Source organism: Psammomys obesus, unplaced genomic scaffold, assembly GCF_907164565.1.
Source record: "Psammomys obesus unplaced genomic scaffold, mPsaObe1.curated_primary_1811, whole genome shotgun sequence".
NCBI classification, from domain to species: domain Eukaryota; kingdom Metazoa; phylum Chordata; class Mammalia; order Rodentia; family Muridae; genus Psammomys; species Psammomys obesus.
In genome coordinates this window covers 6,700,475-6,722,412 of record NW_026585626.1, presented here as the reverse complement: position 1 = coordinate 6,722,412, position 21,938 = coordinate 6,700,475, and the positions used below count along the sequence as shown (strand labels likewise).

General features: G+C 54.3%; 1 protein-coding gene across 1 annotated transcript in view; it reads right to left on the bottom strand.

The window, feature by feature from the left end:
- Positions 1-8,276: 8,276 nt before the first annotated feature.
- The window catches only part of Tfeb (transcription factor EB), a 53,635-nt gene continuing 39,973 nt past the window's right edge, over positions 8,277-21,938 (bottom strand). The window contains exons 2-9 of the mRNA XM_055613554.1: positions 14,941-15,178; positions 14,609-14,863; positions 14,124-14,204; positions 12,231-12,351; positions 12,082-12,138; positions 11,400-11,475; positions 10,815-10,962; positions 8,277-9,376 (exon numbers count right to left, since the gene is read on the bottom strand). Coding sequence (XP_055469529.1) covers positions 8,897-9,376; positions 10,815-10,962; positions 11,400-11,475; positions 12,082-12,138; positions 12,231-12,351; positions 14,124-14,204; positions 14,609-14,863; positions 14,941-15,156 — 1,434 coding nt within the window. The 5' untranslated portion in view covers positions 15,157-15,178 and the 3' untranslated portion in view covers positions 8,277-8,896. The remainder of the gene's footprint in view (positions 9,377-10,814; positions 10,963-11,399; positions 11,476-12,081; positions 12,139-12,230; positions 12,352-14,123; positions 14,205-14,608; positions 14,864-14,940; positions 15,179-21,938) is intronic.

The window sequence follows — 21,938 nt, the reverse complement described above, 5'->3', positions numbered from 1 at the left end:
CACACACACACACACACACACACACACACACACACACACACACACACCAGGTGGAGCAAACGGAGATGTTCTGGCTCCACACCCTTCCCCCACTTCCCGCCGCCAGGATTACTGGCCAATAATTACCTAGCAAACTAGAGAATCTACCAGGACCCAGCTAGGTACCCGAGTATGTAACTGGTCCATAATTAGAAAAGTTGTCAAACAGGAACCGTTATATCTATTCTTTATTTCATCTCCCCCTTCAAGGCAAATCTATTTTCTCTCCCTCAGTGGACCTTCCTGCTCTGGGGTGGGGAGAAGGGAGGCTGGCAGAGGCCCTGGGTAGTCAGGATCATGAGGACCAGCCCCCGAGGTGGGCCTCTGCTCCCAGGAACCCCTTGCATTCAGCTGTTTGTTTACTCTGGGGCCAGTTAGGAAACAGAACACAGGATGTGGGTTTGTCATTCATTTCTGTAGCTCTGGGCCAAGGCTCCTGCCTGTGTCTGGAAAATGCCTAGAAGTGATTTCTGGGCTGCAAAGACTACGAGACCCGAGACAGCTGACATTTGGCTCAGGAAATTTGGAGCTAAGAGGAAACCCCACAGGCCTGGGATGTAGTTCAGCTGATTTGGTGTGTGCCCGGTACTCAGGAAGCCGTAGGCTCGAACCCTAGCGCTTCAGAAGCTGGGCGGGTTGTGGTGCACAGCTGCAACCGGCACTTGGGAGATAGAATCAGGAGGACCGGAGGTTCAAGGACATCCTCTGCTACATATTGAGCTTAAGGCCAGCCTGTCTCAAAAAGAAGGGGAGAGGGGAAAAGACAAACACATGGCTGGCGAGGGAGTCACATCAGGTCCCTCAGTTAACTGAATGTGTGACTTTGAGTGAGTTACTTAAGCTCTCTGGGAGCCTATTTCCTCTACGGGAAAGCACCGGGTGGTTCTCATGGAGCATGGTTAGAGATTGGGGTGTGAGCTACCGGTATAGCATGGGGTGTAGTTACTGAAGGACACTCAGCAGCGTGCCTCACAGAGCCTCAGGTGGCCCCACCGTCTCCATGGCCAAGGTCACTGTGGGGAGGTGTAAGGGAGGCACAAGTCACCGATCCCGGGACTGGAAGGGTGACCGAAGGAAGTGGGACTCTCCACATTCCCGTACCTGTTGTCCTTCCTGGCTCCCGCCGTGCTACTCCCACACTGTTCATTCCAGAAGCTTCTAGCGTGAGGGTCCTCCCGACTTCTCTAAACAGGGGACTAATTAAACCTGAATTGACACAGCACTAATTAGCTTCTTAATTACACGGAACCACATGATTAGAGGCACACCAGACACTAATTGTTCGTTAGAAAGCAGCCCTTCCCCTCCCTTTATCCCAGGCCCTCTGCCCACTGAAGGCGGTAGCCCACCCCAGCGTGGCCCCACCCCAGCGTGGCCCCACCCCAGCCATAGCCCCGCCTCATCGTGGCCAGTGGTCACATCATCCCAGTCTGGATCCAGGTGCCCTTCTAACAGTACCGCAGATATACATGCCTCCCAGGTGATGGAGGTGGACATTCAGGAGTTGTTTTTTATTCTTTATTCTATCTACAGATTCTCCTGTAGTCCAGGCTGACCTCAGGGCCTCGTGGAGCCAAGGATAACCTTGAACTCCTGATAATCCTACCATCACCTCCCAAGCACTAGTGACACAGGTGCGGCCCATCATTCCCAGGTCATTTGGTGGTGGGGAGCAGTCCTAGGACTTAGTGACTTCATGTGTGCGACAGAGCTACAACACCAGCCCATTTAATTGTATGTTTGTTTGTTTGTTTGTTTTTTGAGATAGGGTTTCTCTGTGCAGCCCTGGCTGTCCTGGGACCCTCTGTAGACCAGGCTGGCCTTGAACTCACAGAGGTCTGCCTGCCTCTGCCTCCTGGGTGCTGAGATTAAAGCATTGTGCTACCATGCCCCCCCCAAAAAAAAATGTTTGGTTTTTTTTTTTTTTTAAGAGATAAAATTTCGTGTGTATCAGGCTGGGCTTGAAATCAATAGATAGCCAAGAATGAACCTGTGTTTCTGATCTTTCTGCCTCTGTCTCCCAAGTGCTAGTATTATGGATGTATGCCATCTTCCCTGGTTCCATTCATAGGGGTTTTTTGTTGTTGTTGTTGTTGTTGTTGTTTAGTTTTTTTGTTTGTTTATTTTTAACTTCAAGGTGACCCAAAAGAAATCATATGCACGGAGGAAAAAAAAAACAAAACAGAATCATAATTTTGACTTTTGACCTCTCCCTGAACTAGTGACTCAAAGATTGGGACTCACACAGGACAGGGTGACACACACCTTTAATCCCAGCACTCAGGAGGTAGAGGCAGGCAGATCACTGAGTTTGTGGCCAGCCGAGCCTACAGAGTGAGTTCCAGGACAGCCAGGGCTACACAGAGGGACTCTGTCTCAAAAGACAATATCAACAACTACAGGAAGGAAGGAAAGAAGAAAGGTAGGAAGGAAGAGAAAAAGATTGGTACTCACCTATGCTGGCTAGTTTTTATGTCAGCTTGATACACCGTGCCTCTGCCAGATAGTCTCCTATCTGCCACCTATCACTCTGCTGTGACCACCCACCTGGGCCAGGTCACAGCTGAGTACCAGAGGGGGTGGCACACAGATAGCTGGCTATGACCCAACGCCTTCTTCCTTCCTGAAGCCCTCCCTAACCACCCAGCCTTAGGTGGGTGCCCCTGTTCTGCCCTCTGCTGCTTCTCCTCGGTGGCTGTCCCGTCCTGAAGAGCATCCTTTGCCAGGACACATACATCCCCACACACATATCTATCACTGGGGTTGTGCCAGGCACCATGCCATTGCACATGCAAACTCTTTCAAGCCTGTGTACATTCCCTTATTGTCCAAGGAAACTGAGGCAGCGGCTAAGCAACGGCACCTTTCAGTGGACTTATGTGGAGAACAGTCGGAACGAGGCCATGCTTTTAACCCTGACTGCCATTCTGTGACAATAATCGATGGGAGAGGCAGGGGCTCACAGGACAAGAGCCTGGGAATCTGTGGAGTTTCCCTTTGTAGTGGCAGGCGCTCTTTTCTTTCTTACTCGTTAAGAAGCTGTTGTTTCACGTGTATGGGTGTTCTGCTTGCACACATATAAAGTGCATAGATGTAACTGTGCCTGGTGCCCACCAAAATGGGGAGAGGACATCTGCCTTCCACTCAAGTGGAGTTGTAGATGGAGATAGCCGCCATATGGGTGCTAGGAGCTGAGTGTGGGTTAAAAGTACCTACTGTTCTCCGAGAGAACCTGGGTTCAGTTCCCAGCACCACATCTGGCCATTCACAACTACCTGTAACTCCAGCTGCAGGGCATCCAACGGTAGATACCGACGCTCACGTGTGGACATACAAGCACACACGCATAATTAAAATGGTCAAAAGCAGCACTTGAGGGGGCTGAAGAAGTGGGGCAGGGAGTAAGGGCCCTGGGTGCTCTTCCACAGAACCAGGGTTCCAGTTCCCAGCTCCTGCATGGCAGCTCACAACCACCTGTAACTCCAACCCCAGGAGAACTGGCACCCTCTTCTGGCCTTCTTAGTGCAAGACGCACACAGTGCAGAACACTCAAGCACAGAAACTAAAATAAATAAATCCACAGATGAATCGAGAGACCGTGTCAGAAAATGAGAGAGAAGCAGAGGGAAGGGGGCGATGTGGGGAGAGGCAGCTAACTAGAAAGATGAAAAACACAGTAGGTGCTCAATGCACGCACACCCTCTGAGGAGGCAATTTTGGGTGTGTTTGCATGGGACTGCACACAGAACTCGTGCTCATAATGGGCAAGCCGTGCCCGCTCATGGCACCATGTGCAGGGCATGCCTAGGCTTTGGGGGTGATTGAGCAAGGCTTAGGGGTGTCTGGTGGTGTGAGTCAGAGGCTGTACCCAAGGCCCTCATTCTAGGTGGGGCTGGAGTTGAGGGGGCCTGGCTGAGCCCAGGGGGTATCCCTGGCTGTCAGTCCCACTATGGGCGGGGGCGTCCCCACCAGTGGTGATTGAGCCTCTGCTCTCCCACCAGGCCTGCCAAAATACAGCGAGACAGGGTATAATTACCAGCACTTACTGTGGCCATTACCCCCCTCGCTGCTGCGTGTGACACACGACCCGTCAGCTCAGCATTTGCACCATTAAGGGGCCTCATTAGCATCCCGGCTCTGAAGCAAAATTACCCTCACTGCTCATTTCAAGATGTCATCAATTTTAATTTAGGGCCCAAAGATAGTACAATGGGAAGGCCCTCCCTGGCCTGCCGCACACGGAGTGAGCCGGTGGGGGAGGGGCTATGGAGGGAGCAGTCAGGCCAAGGAGGGCATTGAGAGAGAGACAGAGAAAGGCAGAAAAAGAGGCAGAGTCAAGTCTCTCCTCCAACAAAGAACACCCCTAATCTAGAGTGTCCACCGGTGGCCCCTTAAAACCAAAGAGAAGTGAGGTTGGAAGCACTGATCCCCCAAGATGTCAGAGTTAAAAAGCAAAGTTCAGCTCCTCCTTCCCTCTTCAATTCCTACAGCAGCCTGAGTAGTTCCATATTGCGGTCTCCATCACAGACGGGGAAACTGAGGCACAGAGAGTCTCTGTCACGCAGCAAGCTGTGGCAGAGGCCTGCATGAAATGTGGGTCTCTTTGGCTCTGGTGCTCCTGGCCTTCCACCTTGTGAAACAGGCCCAGGCAACACATCTGGGACACTGTTGGGCAGAGGTGGCTATGCTCCGGCCTCCTGGACTGTCTGTCCCACCTGCAGGGGCCTCACTCAGTTAGCCTCTGCATTCTGACCTCTCTGTTTCCTTCCTCCTCCTACAGGGGGAGTGCTCCTGTCAGCGTGGTCCCTAGAGACCCAGCTCACTGTCACCTCGGTCCCTCTCATCACGTCAGCTCACAGGTCTGTGTCCCTGCAGGGTGTACTTCTCTTCATCCTCCAAGGATATCCAGCGAGCATCAGCTAGCAGTCCCTCTAGCCGCAGGGGGCTCCCACTCTCCCTCCCTCAGAGGAGAATGGCCGGGGCTCCAGAATGTCAGTGTCAGCCTGTCTCCCAAAACGATGTGCCGTGAAGGCTCGTTGAATGGCTTTGTGACCGAAGACAGGAACAAATGAGCCTATGCTCACTTGCGTCTCCTCGGGACAGAAAGCCTAGCTTCTCCTCACCAGCTCTGCGGGCACTTGGGCACATTCCACACCCCATAATAAATTCACGACAGGAAGACCAAATGCCACATTTGGACTTTCCCGATGGTCGTCCAGATTGCCTGGCTTAAAGGATGGAGGTAGGGTGGTGTTTCCAGCCAGCTCTGCCCAGCTGTCCTCTGCCATCATGTTCAGGCAGGATCTGATAGTCCACGGGCCTCAGTTTCCCCAAGCGAAAAGGAGATTCCGCTAGTCACCGTGGTAGGAGGCTTGGCACCAGCAGCAGGAAGCAGGCTGAGGAGAGGACACTGCCAGCCATCACACCTGCTGCAGCCTTTCCCAACCCCCACCTGGCTGGCTGAGAGGAGAGCGAAGGGCCCTGTCGCCAAGCCTGTGACAGGGTCCTCATGGCAGCCAGCTCATAGAAGACAGATCGCTGCCTTAATCACTCTGGAAAAGAACCCCAAGCCGATATAATATTATAATTAATTAATTCACTAAAAAGGTATTAAATTTCTCTCCCCCCTGTGGATATCATCTGAATTCATTGACCTTTAGAAAAATCACCCTCTAATTGTAACCAGGTCCAAAAGCATTTGCGGTCCATCCCTTTTACATTAATAATATCTTCCAGGACCTGGCTCTGGCTGCTTAAATATTGTATAAATTCCACTGCCCCCTCAGAAAAGAGAGCAAAGAAGACAGGAGTCCGGAGGGGCCAGGAGGGGATGGGGGCAGGACCATGGTCGGCAGACCCTGGAAGGTAGAGCAGGAGGGCATTAAAGGGTCTCTTCCCAGCTGCTGAGATGACCAGCCAGAGTGCTAAGGGGGAGGGGAGAAGAAGGGAAGGAGAGGGAGAGGAGGGAAGGGGAGGGGAGAGGGATAGGCCCTGAGGTAGGGCAGGGGACAGGTGTTACTGAAGTCAGGACCAGGAGGATGTCTGTGTGCAAATTCCTGTGTCTCACACCCTCAGCTTGTTGGAGGCTACAAAAACAGCCATTGAAGACTCAAAAGAATGGTCGGGGAGGAAATAGCAAGCAGGACATCCTAAGGTCCCACTGTCCCTTACCTAATTGTCCCTGTAGATGACGGACAGGTAGAGCCACTCTTGGAAATCCAGAACTGTCAACCAGGGAGAAAGGAGCAGCTGGTGCTGACAGAGACAGACAAGAGGAACTGGACCCAAGGATCTTGGGCCCAGGGAATGGGATGCCATGCATATGGCCCAGCTCTGCTCCCTTTGGTCTCTCCTTGGGTCCTCCCACATGGAAGCTGAGGAAGACATGTCTGCTGTGGCCTCATCCCGCCACAGTTTGTCCCCAAGGCTTTAAAGGGAGCTTCCTCGCTGGAAGAAAAAGCTCAGAGGTGCCATCTCCGCATCCCAGCACACTTTGCTCCTCCTTAATGAGACTTTCTCCTGCTGCAGTCCCTTCTGGGACGGTTATCCACCACCTAAGGATGAAGACCAGTCCCCTTATTTATGTGGGGACAGTCATAACCCCAGCCTGACTCCTTTTCAGCCACGGTCAGGGTCTTGCCAGCCAGTCTCAGATACACCTCTCCCTCTCTCTCTCCCCCTCTCTCTGTTTTTCTAGACAGCATTTCTCTGTGTAGCCTTGGCTGTCCTAGAGCTCTCTCTGTAGACCAGGCTGGCCTCGAACTTATAGAGGTCCACCTGCCTCTGCCACCCAAGTGCTGGGATTAAAGGCTTCTGCCACCATGCCCGGCTTCAGATACACATTTCTTGGTGGCTGTAAGTGCTGAGGGCAGCACCTGGGTTGGATTTAGCCACTTAAGAAGCCATTCGCAGCCCCAGGCAGGATGGAAGCCACCCAGGCAGTGCGAATTGCTCAGTCCTGAGACTGACTCCCCAGAATGCTGCCTGGGCCTGTGCGCCCTCGTGTGGACAGAACAGCACTCACACCCTGGTCCTGTCCAGCATGCCACCCTGACCCACTGCCCAGGCAGCAGGTGATGAACAAACTCAAGGAGCCCTGAGATCAGGAAGCTACAGCCTCAGTGATGGGGGTAGTAGCTTAGGGTGGTTTTGAGGAGTTCCATGAGGAAGCAGGAAGCAGCTTCCCACGTCACTCCCCAAGGTGATGGGAATATCAGATCCACTAACACCTGCATCTGTGGACCCCAAATTCCAGTCTCCAGATGACCTCAGCCAGAGTTCAGGGTTCACCCCACGGGTCTCAGAGCACAAGTCCCAGGCAATGGAGTAGGACCCTGAACTGGAAGGAGATATGCCCAGGCTAAGGCAGGCTCTACAAGGTCATCCACAGTCCCCTCTGACCTTGAGACTAACCCTTCAAGTCAGCCTGCCCAGTGCCTGGTGGACCCCTTTCTCCCTCGGAACATTAATTGCTCCAATGTTGATTTGATCTCTTATTCTTCAAAGAAGAAATTGCTCTCCTAGCCATTTTCATCCTGAGATTTTTTTTTTTTTTTTTTTTTTAATTCTTTTAAATAAAAGTCCTTTGGCCTTTTAGGGCCCTTTAAAGGGGAAGCCATTTTGGTCCCTAGCAAAAGAGCCTTGAAGATCGAAGACCTAAAAAAAACCTATAAAGGCCCTGCCCCTCAGGCTCACTTCCCCATCCCAGAACCTGCCGAAAAGTGTGTCCTGAACCCCACTACAGGGCAGCGTCAGGGCAGGAAAGAGGTGAACACACATCTTTGACTTCCAGCCAGGACCCTACGCCCTCATCTATTCCAAAGCTAGTTCAACCGGGTACTTTCCCCACAGCCATAAGGATAGAGCCCGGTCTCCAGCTGGTCTGTAGACACCCAGACAGGAAAGAGAGTTGAGGGCCTCGCTGGAACACCCGCCGGCCAGAGCAACACAGCCCTGGGAGAGCAGACCTGCCCACACCCACCCTCAGCGCTCTGTTCAGACCACAGCTGGGGATGCGGGACCAGCATGGCTGCAGCGCCACCGTGTGGCCTTGCCGAGACAGTGCCCCCAGCCCCACACTCCAGAAGGTAAAGGTTTCTCAGGGCTGAACACAGAACCTCCACTGGGTCCTTCACGGGCGCTGAATTCTGGATCCAGGAAGGGCCCCACTGGGCTGGCTCCCCTCCCAATCCCCCCCCACACCGTCGTGGGCTGAGGCCGGACTGCGGAGCCAGGACAACATTGTACAAAGGACAGTGTTTACTAAAGGCACAAAGTGGTAGGTCCGGGGGTGGGGGTGCTCTCCACCCTGAACCCAGACTCCTCTTCTGGCCACCCCACCCTCATACCACCAGGGGAGAGCTGTTAGCACCAAAGGGGGGTGGGGGGTGGCTGCCCAACCTGTGGGGACGTGTCGGGCTGGGGGACAGGCTGGGTGCCATCTAAATCCCAGGAAGGCAGGCCTGGGCACCCCGAGGCCAGCAGATGCCTCAGAGGTACTTCTTGTACCTCCTCCTCCAAAATGTCCTTCATGGGAGGGCCCAGGCTCAGAAAAGAGGGCCTCCCCTAGCAGGGTTTCTCCTTTCGTCTCATCCACCTCACCCTCGTTCTTCCCCATCTTGAGTCATGGTACTATCCCCCCCCCCCGGAAGAGGGGCCCTAAGCCGAGTGAGAGGGTTTCTCCAGCCCCACCGGCTGCCAGGCAGGCACTAAGTCCAAACAGGGGCCAACCAAGGGGAAGGAGAGAGGCAGGGTGGGCGGCTACTTCACACCAAGTGCAGCCTGAAGGATGGGAGGTTCTGCCCAGTCCTCCCAGCCCCCAGGCAGCCCCTGCTCCTTGGCACAGGGGCAGCCAGCGTCACAGAACATCGCCCTCCTCCATGCTGAAGCTGCTCCGCCGGCTGCTGGCCTTGGAGGCCTCAGGGGACATGGTAGAAAAGAGCGGGTCAGAGGCCAGGGGTAGCAGGGAGTCATCAAGGAGCATTAGGTCCAGATCCTTCTTGGACAGGCTGGGGAACGGGGAGTCATGCTCCGTCCCCAGGGCATCGGGGTAGCCTGCGGGCCCCTCATCACCCCCACCCCCGAAACTCAGGCCATGGCTGAAGTCCAGGTGATGAAATGGGGACTGTGGCTGGGCGGCTGGGGGCAGCGGGGCCTGGGGAGGGAGAGGCGGCATCGGCTCCGGGTCAGGGACCTCGGTCCCAAGCATCAGAGCCTCCCCCGGGCTATCTTCACTGGGCAGCTCCTGCTTCACCACCTGCTGGGCCAGCTCCGCCATGTTCACTCCGGACGGCGAGGTGGTAGGGAGGCCATGGACTCGTGCCTGCATCTCCAGCTCCTGAAGGGGACAGATGGGGTGAGGAGACATGCTTGATACCTGCCCAGGCCGACTCTCCCCGCACCCCACTGCCCCCTCTCCCCTGACATTCAAGAGCACAGAGTGTCTCCGCTGGAGGAAAACTGGAGAGCGGCTTGAGTCTAGATCAGGCTCCAGGTCATAGCTCGTCAGCAACTCCTGAAGTCGCCACGGCGCACCTTGGCCAGCCCGCTCTCAAATTTTTAAATTAAGCTGGGGGTCCTGGTGCATGGGGGGGGGGGGGGGAATGGACAGACACGCGCACACAAATTGAAATAGACTTGTCTGGGTGAGGTGGGGATAGAAATTATCAAAAAGCACTGCGCGCATTAAGGATGAGTCTTCACCCACCAAAGTTGAAATTTTCACTTCGGAGTGTCTGTGTGTGCTGGGTGGGGATGTGACCACCCCCCACGAGCCACCCACGTTTAAAACCCACCAACCAATCAGCCTTTGTCTAGGGCAGTGGTTCTCAGCCTTTGACACACTCCTACGTCCGAAAGTATTTACACTACGATTCCTAGTAGCAGCAGACTTTCCGCTTTGAAGTAGCAACAAAATTTCCTGAGGAACTGTATTAAAAGGTGGTAGGGTTAGCAGGGTTGAGCAGCACCGGTGTAGAAGGCCAGCCTCGGGTGATCCTCAGTCCAGCCGGGAAGAGCAGCTCCGGAGGAGCACAGTTCTTAAGTCTGCCCGGGCCCTGGTGATTCCCAGTGCTGTGTCCACTCTGCCCCCAGACACCCAGGGCGGGGCAGCTATTCTGGCTTCCCTGCAGTGTGTACTTTGCCCCAAGGCTATGTGAGCCGAAGTGACTCTAGCACCTTAGCAGAGGCCTGCAGAGTCCAGAATGCGGTATGTACCTGCAATCCCAGCCCTGACCAGGCTGAGGTAAGAGGACTATAATTTTCAGGCCGGCCCGCCTGCGTAGAGAAATCTGGTCTCTCAAAATAAACAAATCAGATCTTTTAAAAAGTGGGGCAGCTACATGACTTGAAAAAAGCTAGATGTAGAGAGGTCTGTCTGGTGGCTCACGCCTTTATGATCCCAGCACTTGGGAGGCAGAGGCAGGGAAATCTGACTTGGACGCCAGCCTGGTCTATAGAGCTAGTTCCAGCACTGCCAGGGCTGCACAAAGAAGCCTGTCTTGATTAAGGGAGAGAGAGACAGAGAGAGAGTGCTAGACTTCTCTGACCCCTAGTGTGGATTGCACGATGAGGGCCTCACAGAACGGAACCTGCTGCTATTTGCTGCTCGAAGGAACTGGGCTCATTCTCTTCACTGAGGCAGCACTGAGAACGCTTTCCTCCCTTCCTTCCATCACTTTGAGGTTTCCAACGCCAGGTGCTTACACCCTGCTCCAGGGCCCGGGAGGCAGAGCAGATCGGTGAGAGGCACCGAGGAGTCCAAAGGGGGGTCAAACCTGGATGCGGAGCCAGAGTTGCTTGTTGGTCATCTCTAGGCGCCGAGAGTGGTTCTCCAGCTCCCGGGACTTCTGCAGGTCCTTCTGCATCCTCCGGATGTAATCCACAGAGGCCTTGAGGATGGTGCCCTTGTTCCAGCGCACGTCCCTGCGGCCACAACCAGGCGGAGTCAGAGGGAACACCCGGAGGCCTGGCCAGGACCCTCTGACACTAGGCTGGGTTCCGAGGCCCAGCCGCCCCCACCTGCCCATACCTAGCCTTGTGCAAGGGGGGTTTGTCTGCAGATATGCCCAGCTCCTCACTAGTCCTCAGGCTCAAGCAATCTGCCCAACCCCCTGACCATCTTCCTGTCTTCAGCTCTCACTCCTACCCGGCATCTCTCTCCTCTCCATCAGTGCAGAAGACACTCCAGACCCTTTCCCAGTATGGCCCCTTCTCCAGCAAGTCCTGTTCCCAACAGAAGCTGTCTTGACCCGGCAGTCGCTGGAGCAGCCTCTTCTCTTCCCTGCCCTCAGCGATGAGGAACTGCTAACAGCTGTGCCGCTGCCCAGCCAGCCCTCCCCTCCCCCTAGGACCCTGCTCACAGGTCATTGGCCTTGGGGATCAGCATTCCCAGCTCCTTGATCCGGTCATTGATGTTGAACCTTCGTCTCCTCTCAACTACACAGTAAGATTCCAAAGGGTGTGGTTAGAAAGGTGGGACCCCCACCTAAGAAGAGCCCCTAACCCAAAGTGGGCACCCCACAGAAAACCTTAGCTCAGAATAGGAGGGGATCCAAGGCCCAGGACGGTGGCCAAGCCTTTCATTCCAGTACTTGGGAGGCAGAGGCAGGTGGATCTCTATGAGTTCTAGGCCAGTCTGGGCTATATAGTGAGTTCCAAGGCAACTAGGGCTACATAGAGACCCTTTCTTAAAATAAAACAACAACAAAGGGAGCCGAGGAGGGGCTGGGTGCAGCCTAGGTAACTAGAGGGCGGGGCCAGGAGATCAGTTCAGCTTCTAGCAAGAGAGCTGCCTGGGGCGGCCAACTTCACTCCTAGTGCCCCAGGCCCCGTAGAATGAAATCTGATGGACTGGAAAATTCGTGAATACTGCTTCCAGCAACCCCGCCCACTTTCCTAAAAAGCCTGGGAGATGAAAGGTTTCACCAGCCTTGGAGCATGTGGGTGTCCCAGATTAGGAAGACGGGTGCAGGGGTTAGGGTGCAGGTTAGGCAGGGGCCACTTCCCATCCCAGGTGATGAGGGAGGGGCCAACAGGACTCACTTAGGTTATGATTGTCTTTCTTCTGCCGCTCCTTGGCCAGGGCCCTGCTCTCAGCATCTGGAGGCCAGAGAAAGAGAGAGGTGCTGGGAAGAAGGAATGGAGAAGAGAAGAGGAGGAGCCCCAAGGGTAAGAGGAGAGGACAGAGGTACCTGTGAGCTCTCGCTTCTGAGTCAGGTCGGCAGGGCAGGAGCTACTGGTGACACCTACCAGGGAGGCTGTGACCTGGGGGTCACCGCTGTACACGTTCAGGTGGCTGCTGGACAGGGGGAGCTGTGAGGGAAGGGGAGGAGGGGGGCTTGGTGAGTCCTCACCAGGACCCATGGTACGGAGCAACGTTACAGTGACCCCGGAGCCCCTTCTGCAGGATTCAGTGTGCAAGGCTTTGCTAAAGCACAGTTCCTCCCTGCCCTGCCCCCAGCAGCCCCTGGCCTGGGTGGAGGAGGAACCGAACCAATGATGGGATTAGGCTCCTGCTTTAGGACACCAGGGAGGGGCTCCACTGATTTGGAAGTTTCTGCAAAGTTCCCTGAAAGTATGGAATTCAACAGGGCAGGAGCATGGGAGGCTGTATTACAGGTAGGGTTGAAAAACGTCTGCTGGTTCTTGCCACAGAGGCAGCCACAGGCCCAGAGACCCAGTGTGTAGACTGGAGGACTAACAGCACTGCTTCCTGGCCTCTGCCTACCAGCTGCAGTCTGGACTCACTTGGCTCTGCCCCCTGCTCAGCCACCCGGCAGTGCCACCAGGGCAGGAGGCACAGAAAAGTGACATCCCCCTCCAGGGCTTTCTCTAGGGGACATGGCAACACTTAATATTCTGCTCAAGCCAAAGGAACCAGTGCTGACAGGTGAGCCCAAAGAAAGGCAGTGGGCTCCAGGCTCTAGCAGGCCAGTTAACTCTTGTCCTAGTTTCTTTTATTTTTGTGTTTAAATTTCATGTGTAAGCACATGTCTGCACGTGGCTTTGTGAAGTGCCCACAGTTCGTAGGAGGGCACTGGGTCCCCAGAGCCGAAGTCATTGCAAATGGCTGACATGGGGAGGAGGAACCCAACTCAGGTCCTCTGCAAGAGCAGTTCAATCTGTTGACCACTGAGCCATCTCTCCAGTCCTACCCTCTCTTTTTTGTCCCTTCTAATCTCCCCACACCCTGTGGGTAGATGGCATCACCACCACCACCCCCTTTTACAGCTGAACAGGCAGGGGAGTCAGAACCGAGGAGGGACTCCTCAAGGTCATGGCAGGAATCCTGGCTCTTCATGTACTACCTACGCCTGCCCTCCCCACCTAAACCAACAAGACTCACAGAATGAGGACACAGAGGGAGGGGTCCTGTGCTGGACAAGGCCCAGGCCCATTAAGTGATTAACACAAAACTTTGGCCCTGGGCAGAGCAGAGGAGGGATCCATAGATCCTCACAGGAATGAACAGCTCGGGACAGCCTGCCTCTGGACACACTGCTGCTCTGGAAGGTTCTCCCAGCCTCCTCTCTGTCCCGCTCAGGGCACTCGCCTCTCGCACTAGCTGAGGTTGGGGCATGCCTTTCTTTCATGTCATTCTTTTTTTGTTGTGTTTTTTTTGTTTTCGGAGACAGTGTTTCTCTGTGTAGCCTTGGCTCTCTTGGACTTGCTTTGTAGACCAGGCTGGCCTTGAACTCACAGAGATCTGCCTGCCTCTGCCTCCCTGGGTGCTGGGATTACAGGCGTGTCCCGCCACGCCTGGCTGTCTTTGTTTTCTTCTTCCAAGACAAGGTCTTAGTTATATAGCTCCAACTGTCCTAGAACTCACTATGGAACCGAGCTGGCCTCAAAGTCACAGACAGTCACCTGCCTCAGCCGAGACTCTGCCTCCCAAGAGCTGGAATTAAGCATACCCAGAATGTCTTTCTTGATCAGCTCTCCTAGGACTGCGTCCTTGTCAGTTTTTGATGGAGGAGACCCACGCCCCCACAGAGGTACCAGCTCTGCTTTTCGAACTCTCTCCAGCCCGGGGGCCACTGCGTGAACCACCTCACCCCCACCCCCACCAGCACGCCCAAGGGTACCGTGTTAGGCATCTGCATTTCAGGGTTGATGTAGCCCAGCACGTTGTCCAGGCGCATAATGTTGTCGATGACATCATCAAACTGGAAAAGAGAAAAGCCCGTGTGGGGGTGGCCCACCTGAGTAGGGCTGCTGCAGCACCGCCTCGCCCAACCTGTCCGTCTAGGCAAGGAGGAAGTGGACCAGAGCAGGGTCCTACAGCTGAGCCTGAGGCACTTCAGGCTTGTCCCCAGGAGCCCCTCGCCCGGGAGTTCTCGTCAAACCTTCCCAGGGCTGGGAGAGCACTGGCCTTTCCTCTGTCAGTCTGCCCTGTCCCCAGCATAGTTTCAAGAAGACGGTGACTCTCTTCAGACTAGGGCACCCTGAGAGCGGGACTGTCTCTCCCCGGGCCTGGAGCTCGCTAAAGACACACCTCCGCTTCTGCCATTAAGACCAGACTTTTTCTGACACCTCACTGGCCTGCAGCCCTCAGGCTGCCCTCACTCACCTCCTTCTCGGGATTCGAGCTGATGTGAAGCATGGCCATGGGACTGTTGGGGGCACTGTTGCCGGCCGAGGTGGACAGGACGTGTCCGGCCCGCACCCCGGGGGATGCTGCCGGTGGAGGCTTCGGGGAGCCCTGGGCTGGGCTGATGTGGGCAGCAAACTTGTTCCCGTAGGTCTCGGACAGGTACTCCCGAACCTTCTGGTGCTGGGACTGCTGCAGGTGGTAGGAGGTGGGGTTCTCCAGGTAGGACTGCACCTGGGGGAGGGGAAGGCACAGCTGTGGCCGGGGCTGGGACTCCTCTGCCGGGAAGGAAGGGCAGGAAGAGGCCCTACCTTCAGCACCTCCCCAGGCACAGGCGGTGGCGACTGGAAGTGGACCGGGGTGTTGATGGCTGGGGTGGGTGGCCCTCCCAGCTGCTGCTGCTGCTGCTGCTGCTGCTGCTGCTGCATGTAATGCATGACAGCTTGCTGCTGCATGCGTTCTCGCTGCTCCTCCTGCTGCGCCTGCTCCCGCATGAGCTGCATGCGCAGCCCGATGCGCGATGCCATGGCAGCTGCTGGTTCGGGCTCCCTGTAGTCGAGAGGAGGCAGGTCCATGAAGTAGTCATCATTTTCATGGTCTCTAAACGAGGGCTGGCATAAGTACGGTTTTTCCCATTCCGCACAAGGAGAAACTGAGTCCGGGCAGAAGGGATTTGCCCAAGGCCACTGAGCGAGCTGAGCCATGAACCCGAGTTCCCTGATTTCTAGACCAGACGCAAAGACGTCCTTCGATGACTACAGAAGGCCACCTGACCCCTCGCCAGTCACATCCAAGTCCTGAGTATTTCATACCTGGCCTCTGCTCCATCCTCCTCTCCTGCCCCTCCCCAGCCCAGCCTGCACCACGCCTCCTCCTCTCCTCGGAGGGCCCAAGGAGCCTCCAGATGCTCAGATTCCCTCCATGCTCCTCCCCCACCATCTGCTCACAGCCCCATCATCCTGAGTTCCAGCCCAGCTCTCTGCTCAGAACTCTCCACGGCTCCCAGGTCACCAGAGCAAAAGCCTGTCCTTAAACACAGCCTAATGGCCGTCTATAATCTGCTGCGCCTTCATGGTCCTCCTTAGACACCCCACCCCAACACCTGCTTCTCTCCCTTGCTCTACCAACTCCAGCCACACCTCCAGCCCTGAGCCAGCCTTCAGACACCCCAGGCATGCTTCCACCTCCGGCCTTTGCACTTGCTGTTCCCTCCACCTGGAATGTTCTTTCGAAAGATACCATCGAGGCTCACTTCTTCACCTCCTCCAAGCCTCACCTTCGCCTGCGTTTCGGGACCACTGTGTTAAAACTGCATACCCCCCCCCACTCCACCTCCTGCTTCTCTGTATCAGATGCCACCATCTAACGCAGAGCTGAGAAGCATTTTTTGCTTCTTATTACATTTGTTATTGTATTCGCTGTCTGTCCCTTACTAGGAATGCGAGTCCCCTGAGGGGACACATTTCATCTGTTTGTTTACGGCAGTACCTTCGGCCTCTAGCCGCCGGGGCATGGGAGAAGAAGCCAATGGGTGAAGAGAATGAAGAGAATGGATATTATCCACGAACCAGGCACTGGAGATGGAATCTCCCCCAGCCCGTTCCAGCTCCTGGATCCCACAATCTCCAAGAGAAAAGAGGGCTCTCAGGCGGGTATAATCCTGTGCAGAAGGGCCACTTCGGGGCTCCTCACTGCTTGGAGCCTGAAGCTTAACCCCTCTGTGGGAAGGTGTGGCTGAGATCCTCAAACCTAGGCTGGAAGGTGGGAGGGTGAGAGAGAATGAGTCCAGAACTGGGCCTGCTCTGTTCCTAGCTCACTGAGTGTGTGCACAAGTCCCTTGCCCTCACTGGGCCACAAGTAAAGAACAGAACCCAGTGACTTCTCAGGGACAGCCCAAAACTGAGAGGCACAGGCCTGGGAGTCCGTGAGAGGGTAGTTAGGGACTGCAGGGACTCAGCAAGATGTCACTTCATGGTTGAGCAAGGGCTTTCCCATAGGGCTGGTGGAAGCAGAGCCCTGGCTCTCATTTCTTTGTTAGGTGACCTTGGGCAAACCATTTCATCTCCTGGAGCCTCAGTTTCCCCCTCTGTGATCACCACCTTCCTCTTCATTCAATAAAAACACCCGTGGTGTTTACGAGGTGCCTGGAAGTCTGAGTGTGTGAGACTGGTACAATCTAGCCAGCATCTTCAAACTGGGATCAAAGGCCTCCATCAGCCATGTTGGATAGCCCTGGCTCAACCACAAACCATGGCCTTTTCATAAAGAAGGGAAAACAGAGGCACAGGGCAGGAAAGTTTCTTGTGACAGGACCAAGTCTCCCTCCCTCATACTGGGGAGGAAAGGGTGACATATAGGGGCTGGGGGCTGGAGTTGTCCTCAGTTATGTAATTGGTTGATCCGGGGCCAGGAGTGGAGCCCAGGCCATGACTCCCAATCAGGACCCCATCTGCTATCTAAGAGGCTCTCTAATGGGATGAGACTACTCACCATCCTGGCTGACCTAAAGTATGTAGCAACCATCACCTCACCTTCTTTCATTCTCTGCCCAGTGAATGGGCCTGAGCAGCCCATGGTCTATAGGGCAGCCCCCAACCACCCAGGCGCTGACACCCGCCCTTCCCCCATTCTGTAGCAGCCACCAGCTGCGGCCTCCCCTCCCACCCTTTCTCTAGTTCCTACAGAGGAGTGTCCCTGTCTTCACACCACAGCCCATCAATCACACTGGCAAACAGACCCCTGGCTCTGAGCAGATGCAGCCCCCGCACATCCACCCAGGCAGCCGGCAGCCTCTCCTCCATGGACAATCTGACTTCAGATGGCCAGTGGGGGCCAAGGGGCCTGGCCGTGCCAGCCGGCTCAGGGAGGGCTAGGGAGAAGGAGTCCCTTGTTCTCCTGACAAAGGGTAGGCCTGGCTACCTCAAGGACTATGCTAGACCAGCTAGGCCCAGCTCTGGCTGCAGTAGCTTCAGCTCCCCATCTGGGCATGGGAATTCAGTCCTTCTCCTGGGAGCATCCTGGTAGACGGTGTAAACAGTGAAGAGTCTGCCTGACAGGGGTGGGTGCCAGTGAGCACTGAGGGAGGAGGCAGGCAGAGGACACTTTTCCACTCCCAGCACCTCCTGGGCAGAACTACTGTACCCCACATTCCTGATGGCAAATCTCTAGTCCCCCCTACTGGGGTTGGAAGAATGGGTGAGGGCCAAAGGCTGTGAGGACTAGGGAGGAAAGAGCCTACATGCTGATCAACCTCAGTGCCTTCCAGTCAGGATGAGCCAAGAGACAGGGAAAGTCCAACCATCTCCATCCTGCCTTCCTGTCCCTCAAAGCCCAGGACCTACTGGGAATAGGGACCAAGACAGAATATTTTCCCACTCCCTGTCCTGGATACCACCACCTCCTCAGGGGAAGGCTCAGCGGCCCCAGAAAGTTCCTGCCTCCCCAGCGACACTGCCAACCCCATCTGCACACCAGGACCCCCCGGGGGCTTCCAATTGTTGTTTGTCTAGGTCCAGCTTAGTCACGGCCCATTTTGCTCCCCAGTCCCACAGACCACCTTCACTGGCTGAGTGGCCTGGGAAATGATTAAGTCTCTCTGTGCCTAGCTTTCTGGATCCCAGGAAAGCAAACCAATGAAAGTGCTTTCTAGGGCTGGGCAAGGTAATCTCAGACCTGGGAAAGCAGAGGCAGGCACATCTCTATGAGTTCAAGGCCAGCCTAGTCTACAGAGTGAGTTCCAGGATGATCAAGGCTACTTATTAAACCATGTCTCAAAAAAAAAAAAAAAAAAATGCCTTCCTGGTGAGGCTTACTGTGAAATTCCTAGGAGCATGCAGGTTTGCAGGCATTCAGCAACCAGAAGGGAGAAAGAGAGGGTCCTTGCCTCCTCTGGTTTCCCCTGTCCACCAGTATAAGGGCTTCCCCAACCAGGCATTTACATCAGAGTACAAACAAGCTGGGTGGAACTTTTCCTAAGGAGATGAGTGGAAGTCAGGATATGAGTATAGAAAAATGTTGAAAGTCTTGGGTCCAGGGAAGAAGATATCAAAAAACTACCATGAAGAATAAGGAAGAAGGAAGTGAAGGAGGAGGAAGAAGATACAACTGTAGAACAGAATGAACAGCCTGACAGAAGAGCAGGCAGCTGGGCAGGAAGATGGGAAGAATCATAATGCTGTGAGCTGCCCTGGAAGGAGAGGAGTGTCGCTGTGGAGGTTTGCGGAGAAGTGAAGCGGCTTGTCCAAAGCAACAGGGTCTAATGAGTGAAGCCAGGCCATCTTCCCACCTCTACTTTTAACACACTATTCTGGGCTCCCTGGAGACGGAAAATTGTCCCACGTGGTCACCTCTGGGGAAGGGTGGCAAATAGAGACCTGTGTATACAGCTTCTCCCCCCATTATGAAGCCAGAGGCTGCTGTGCAGCAGGCCAGCTTCTCGAGGCCTATGGAACCCCACCTGAAAAGAAGGGGTTCTCCAGTCCCAAGGTCATCCCGCAGGGCCCAAGCTCTGCTCTACTCAGAGCAACGCTGTTGAGGCAGGTGGGGACCCTGAGTGGCAGAGGCACAGACGTAACCTCTCTTGAACTCACTATGTACTAAGGATGACCTTAAACTCCCAATACTCCTGCTTCCTCTTCCGAAGTGCTACGATTCCAGCTGTGCGTCACCACCTCTGGCTTCATGTGCTGCTGAGCATCCAATTCAGGGCTTTCTGGGTGCTAGGCAGGCACTCTACCAAATGAGCTACTTCTCCAACACTGTTTTGAAAGACAGGGTCTCACTACATTGTCCAGGCTGGCTAGGGACTCTCCATTCCCTGCCACAGTCTCCCACACGCTGGGAGGTTTTTGTCACCAACCCAGCTTCCTGGAACTTTTCTGCCTTGTAACACCTTTAAAAACTGGATCCGAAGGGCTGGAGGTGTAGCTGAGTTAGTTGAGGGCTTGCCTAGCACACAGATTTCTGGGCTCAGTCCCCAGCACTGTATAAACTGTGGTACACACCTATGATGGCAGAAGGTAGAGGCAGAGGAGCCCAAGTTAAAGGTCATCTTTGGAAACATACGGAATCTGAGGCTACGCACAACAGACCTTGTCTCCAAGAACAAATAAAATAAAAATAAAAGCTGGATTACAAAGCTGAAGCCCCTGTGGTCACCCAAGGACAATGAGGAGGATGTCCCCTGGCAGCACTGTGACCAGAACCCGACCAGACACCACCTAATGTCCACTGAAGAAAAAGGGCTAAGGAAGCTGTGCGCCAGGCGTGGCCAGGCCTCTGGAGACAGAGGCACACACATCTCTATGAATTTGAGGCCAGTCTACATAGCAAGCTCCAGGCCAGTTACCCCTCCCCCTCTAAAAAAAAAAAAAAAAAAAAAAGCTGTGCAAGCCATTCAGCCACTCAGCCACTGACCCCACACACCACTGCTGGCGGCTCTCACGGACATGTCACAATAGTGGCCAGACTCCGAAATACCTGGAGCCAGGCTGGGTGTGGTCGCACATGCCTTTGATCCCAGCACCGAGGCAGAGGCAGAAGAGACAGGCAGATCTCTGCGAGTTCAAGGCCAGCCTAGTTTACATAGGGACTTCCAGGACAGCTAGGGCTACATAGGGAGACCCTGTCTCAAAAGAAAAATGCATACCACCAAAAGCATTACATCCAAAAGCAGAAATGCATGAAGTCCCATCCAGGAATATAAAGCTCAAAACCAGGCACAAAGCATCTACTGTGTGAGAAGTCAGGACCCAGTTAGCCTTGGGGGACTGCCTGGGAGGGAGAAGGAGGCTCTGCAGGAGGGGTCAGGAATGGTCTGTGGCATGCTGCAGGTGTCCCAGAGACAAAGCTGATTTGTTTATGTGCACTGCTCCAGCTGCTTGCTCCTAATTGTCTTCATGTTTTTGAAGCTCACTGAGGGAGGCGACCTTATAGTTAAAAAGAAATAGTATGAAGTTTGCCTTCACCAACAAACTCAAAAGCAGATGGAGAGCCAGCGAGTGGCCCAGGGGACAAAGGCACCTGTCACCAAGCCTGAGGTCCAGGATTTGATCTCCAGAACCCACAAGGAAAAAGGAGAGAACTGACTTCCACAAGTTGTCCACTGAACCTCCATTTATACACTGAACCTCCATTCACACACACACACACACACACACACACACACACTACAAAGATTTTTTTTTTTTATTACAACTGTTCACTAGCCCAAGGAAGTAATTATGTAAAAAAAAAAAAAAAATCAAACAGTTTCAAGAGCTGGGCAGTGGCGGTACATACCTTTAATCCCAGCACTCAAGAGGCAGAGACAGGTGGATCTCTGAGTTCTACACCAGCCTGGTCTACAGACAGAGTTCCAGGACAGCTACACAGAGAAACCCTGTCTAGACCCCCCCCCCCAAAAAAAAAGTCTCAGGATGGGTGTGGGGCTCATTCCTATGCTCCCAGCACTCCAGAAGTAACAAGAAGATTAGTAAAAGTTTGAGACCAGCCCGATAAGCATAGCTGAGTTTCAGGCCAGCCTGTTGTAGCTGGAGAGGTGAGGCAGCAGTTAAGAGAACTGGTTGTCCTTCCAGAGCACCCACATGCCAGCTCATAGCTGTCTATGACTCCCCTTCCAGGGGACCTGATACGTTCCTCTGGTCTCCATGGGCACCAGGCACATATATGATACACAGCGCACATGTAGGTAAAATATCCACACACGTGAAGCAAAAATAATGTCTCAATGTCCAGTAACAGAGCCGCTCAGTAAACTTTGCTGCATCCCTCAGACGTGTGTAGGGCCAACAGCATGAGGTTATTGTGGAGGGACAAAACGTAAGAGGCACAATTTTGTGAAGACTCTGCTATCACCTGGTGGTGTGCTGGGTTCGCAGCAGATGTGACAGATGCACGGGAAAATGTCTTGTGAGGAAATACACGAAACTACAACTGGACAAGAAGAGCACGGATGTTCAGTGAATGTGTGTGTGTGTGTTTTTGTTGTTGTTTTGTTTGGGATTGATTTTTCTGAGAGAGGGTCTCTCTGTGTAGCCTTGGCTATCCTGGACTCACTCTGTAGACCAGGCTGGCCTTGAATTCATAAAGATCTGCCTGCCTATGCCTCCCTGAGTGCTGGGATTACAGGCGTGTGTCACCACACCAGGCTGAATGTATGTGTTTTAATGACTTTGTGTGTGTGTGTGTGTGTGTGTGTGTGTGTGTGTGTGTGTGGTGTGAGTGTGTGCAAGTATCCAAAGAAAGCAGAAGGGGTTGGATCTGGAGTTACAGATGGTTGTGAACTTCCTGAGGTGGGTGCTGGGAACCC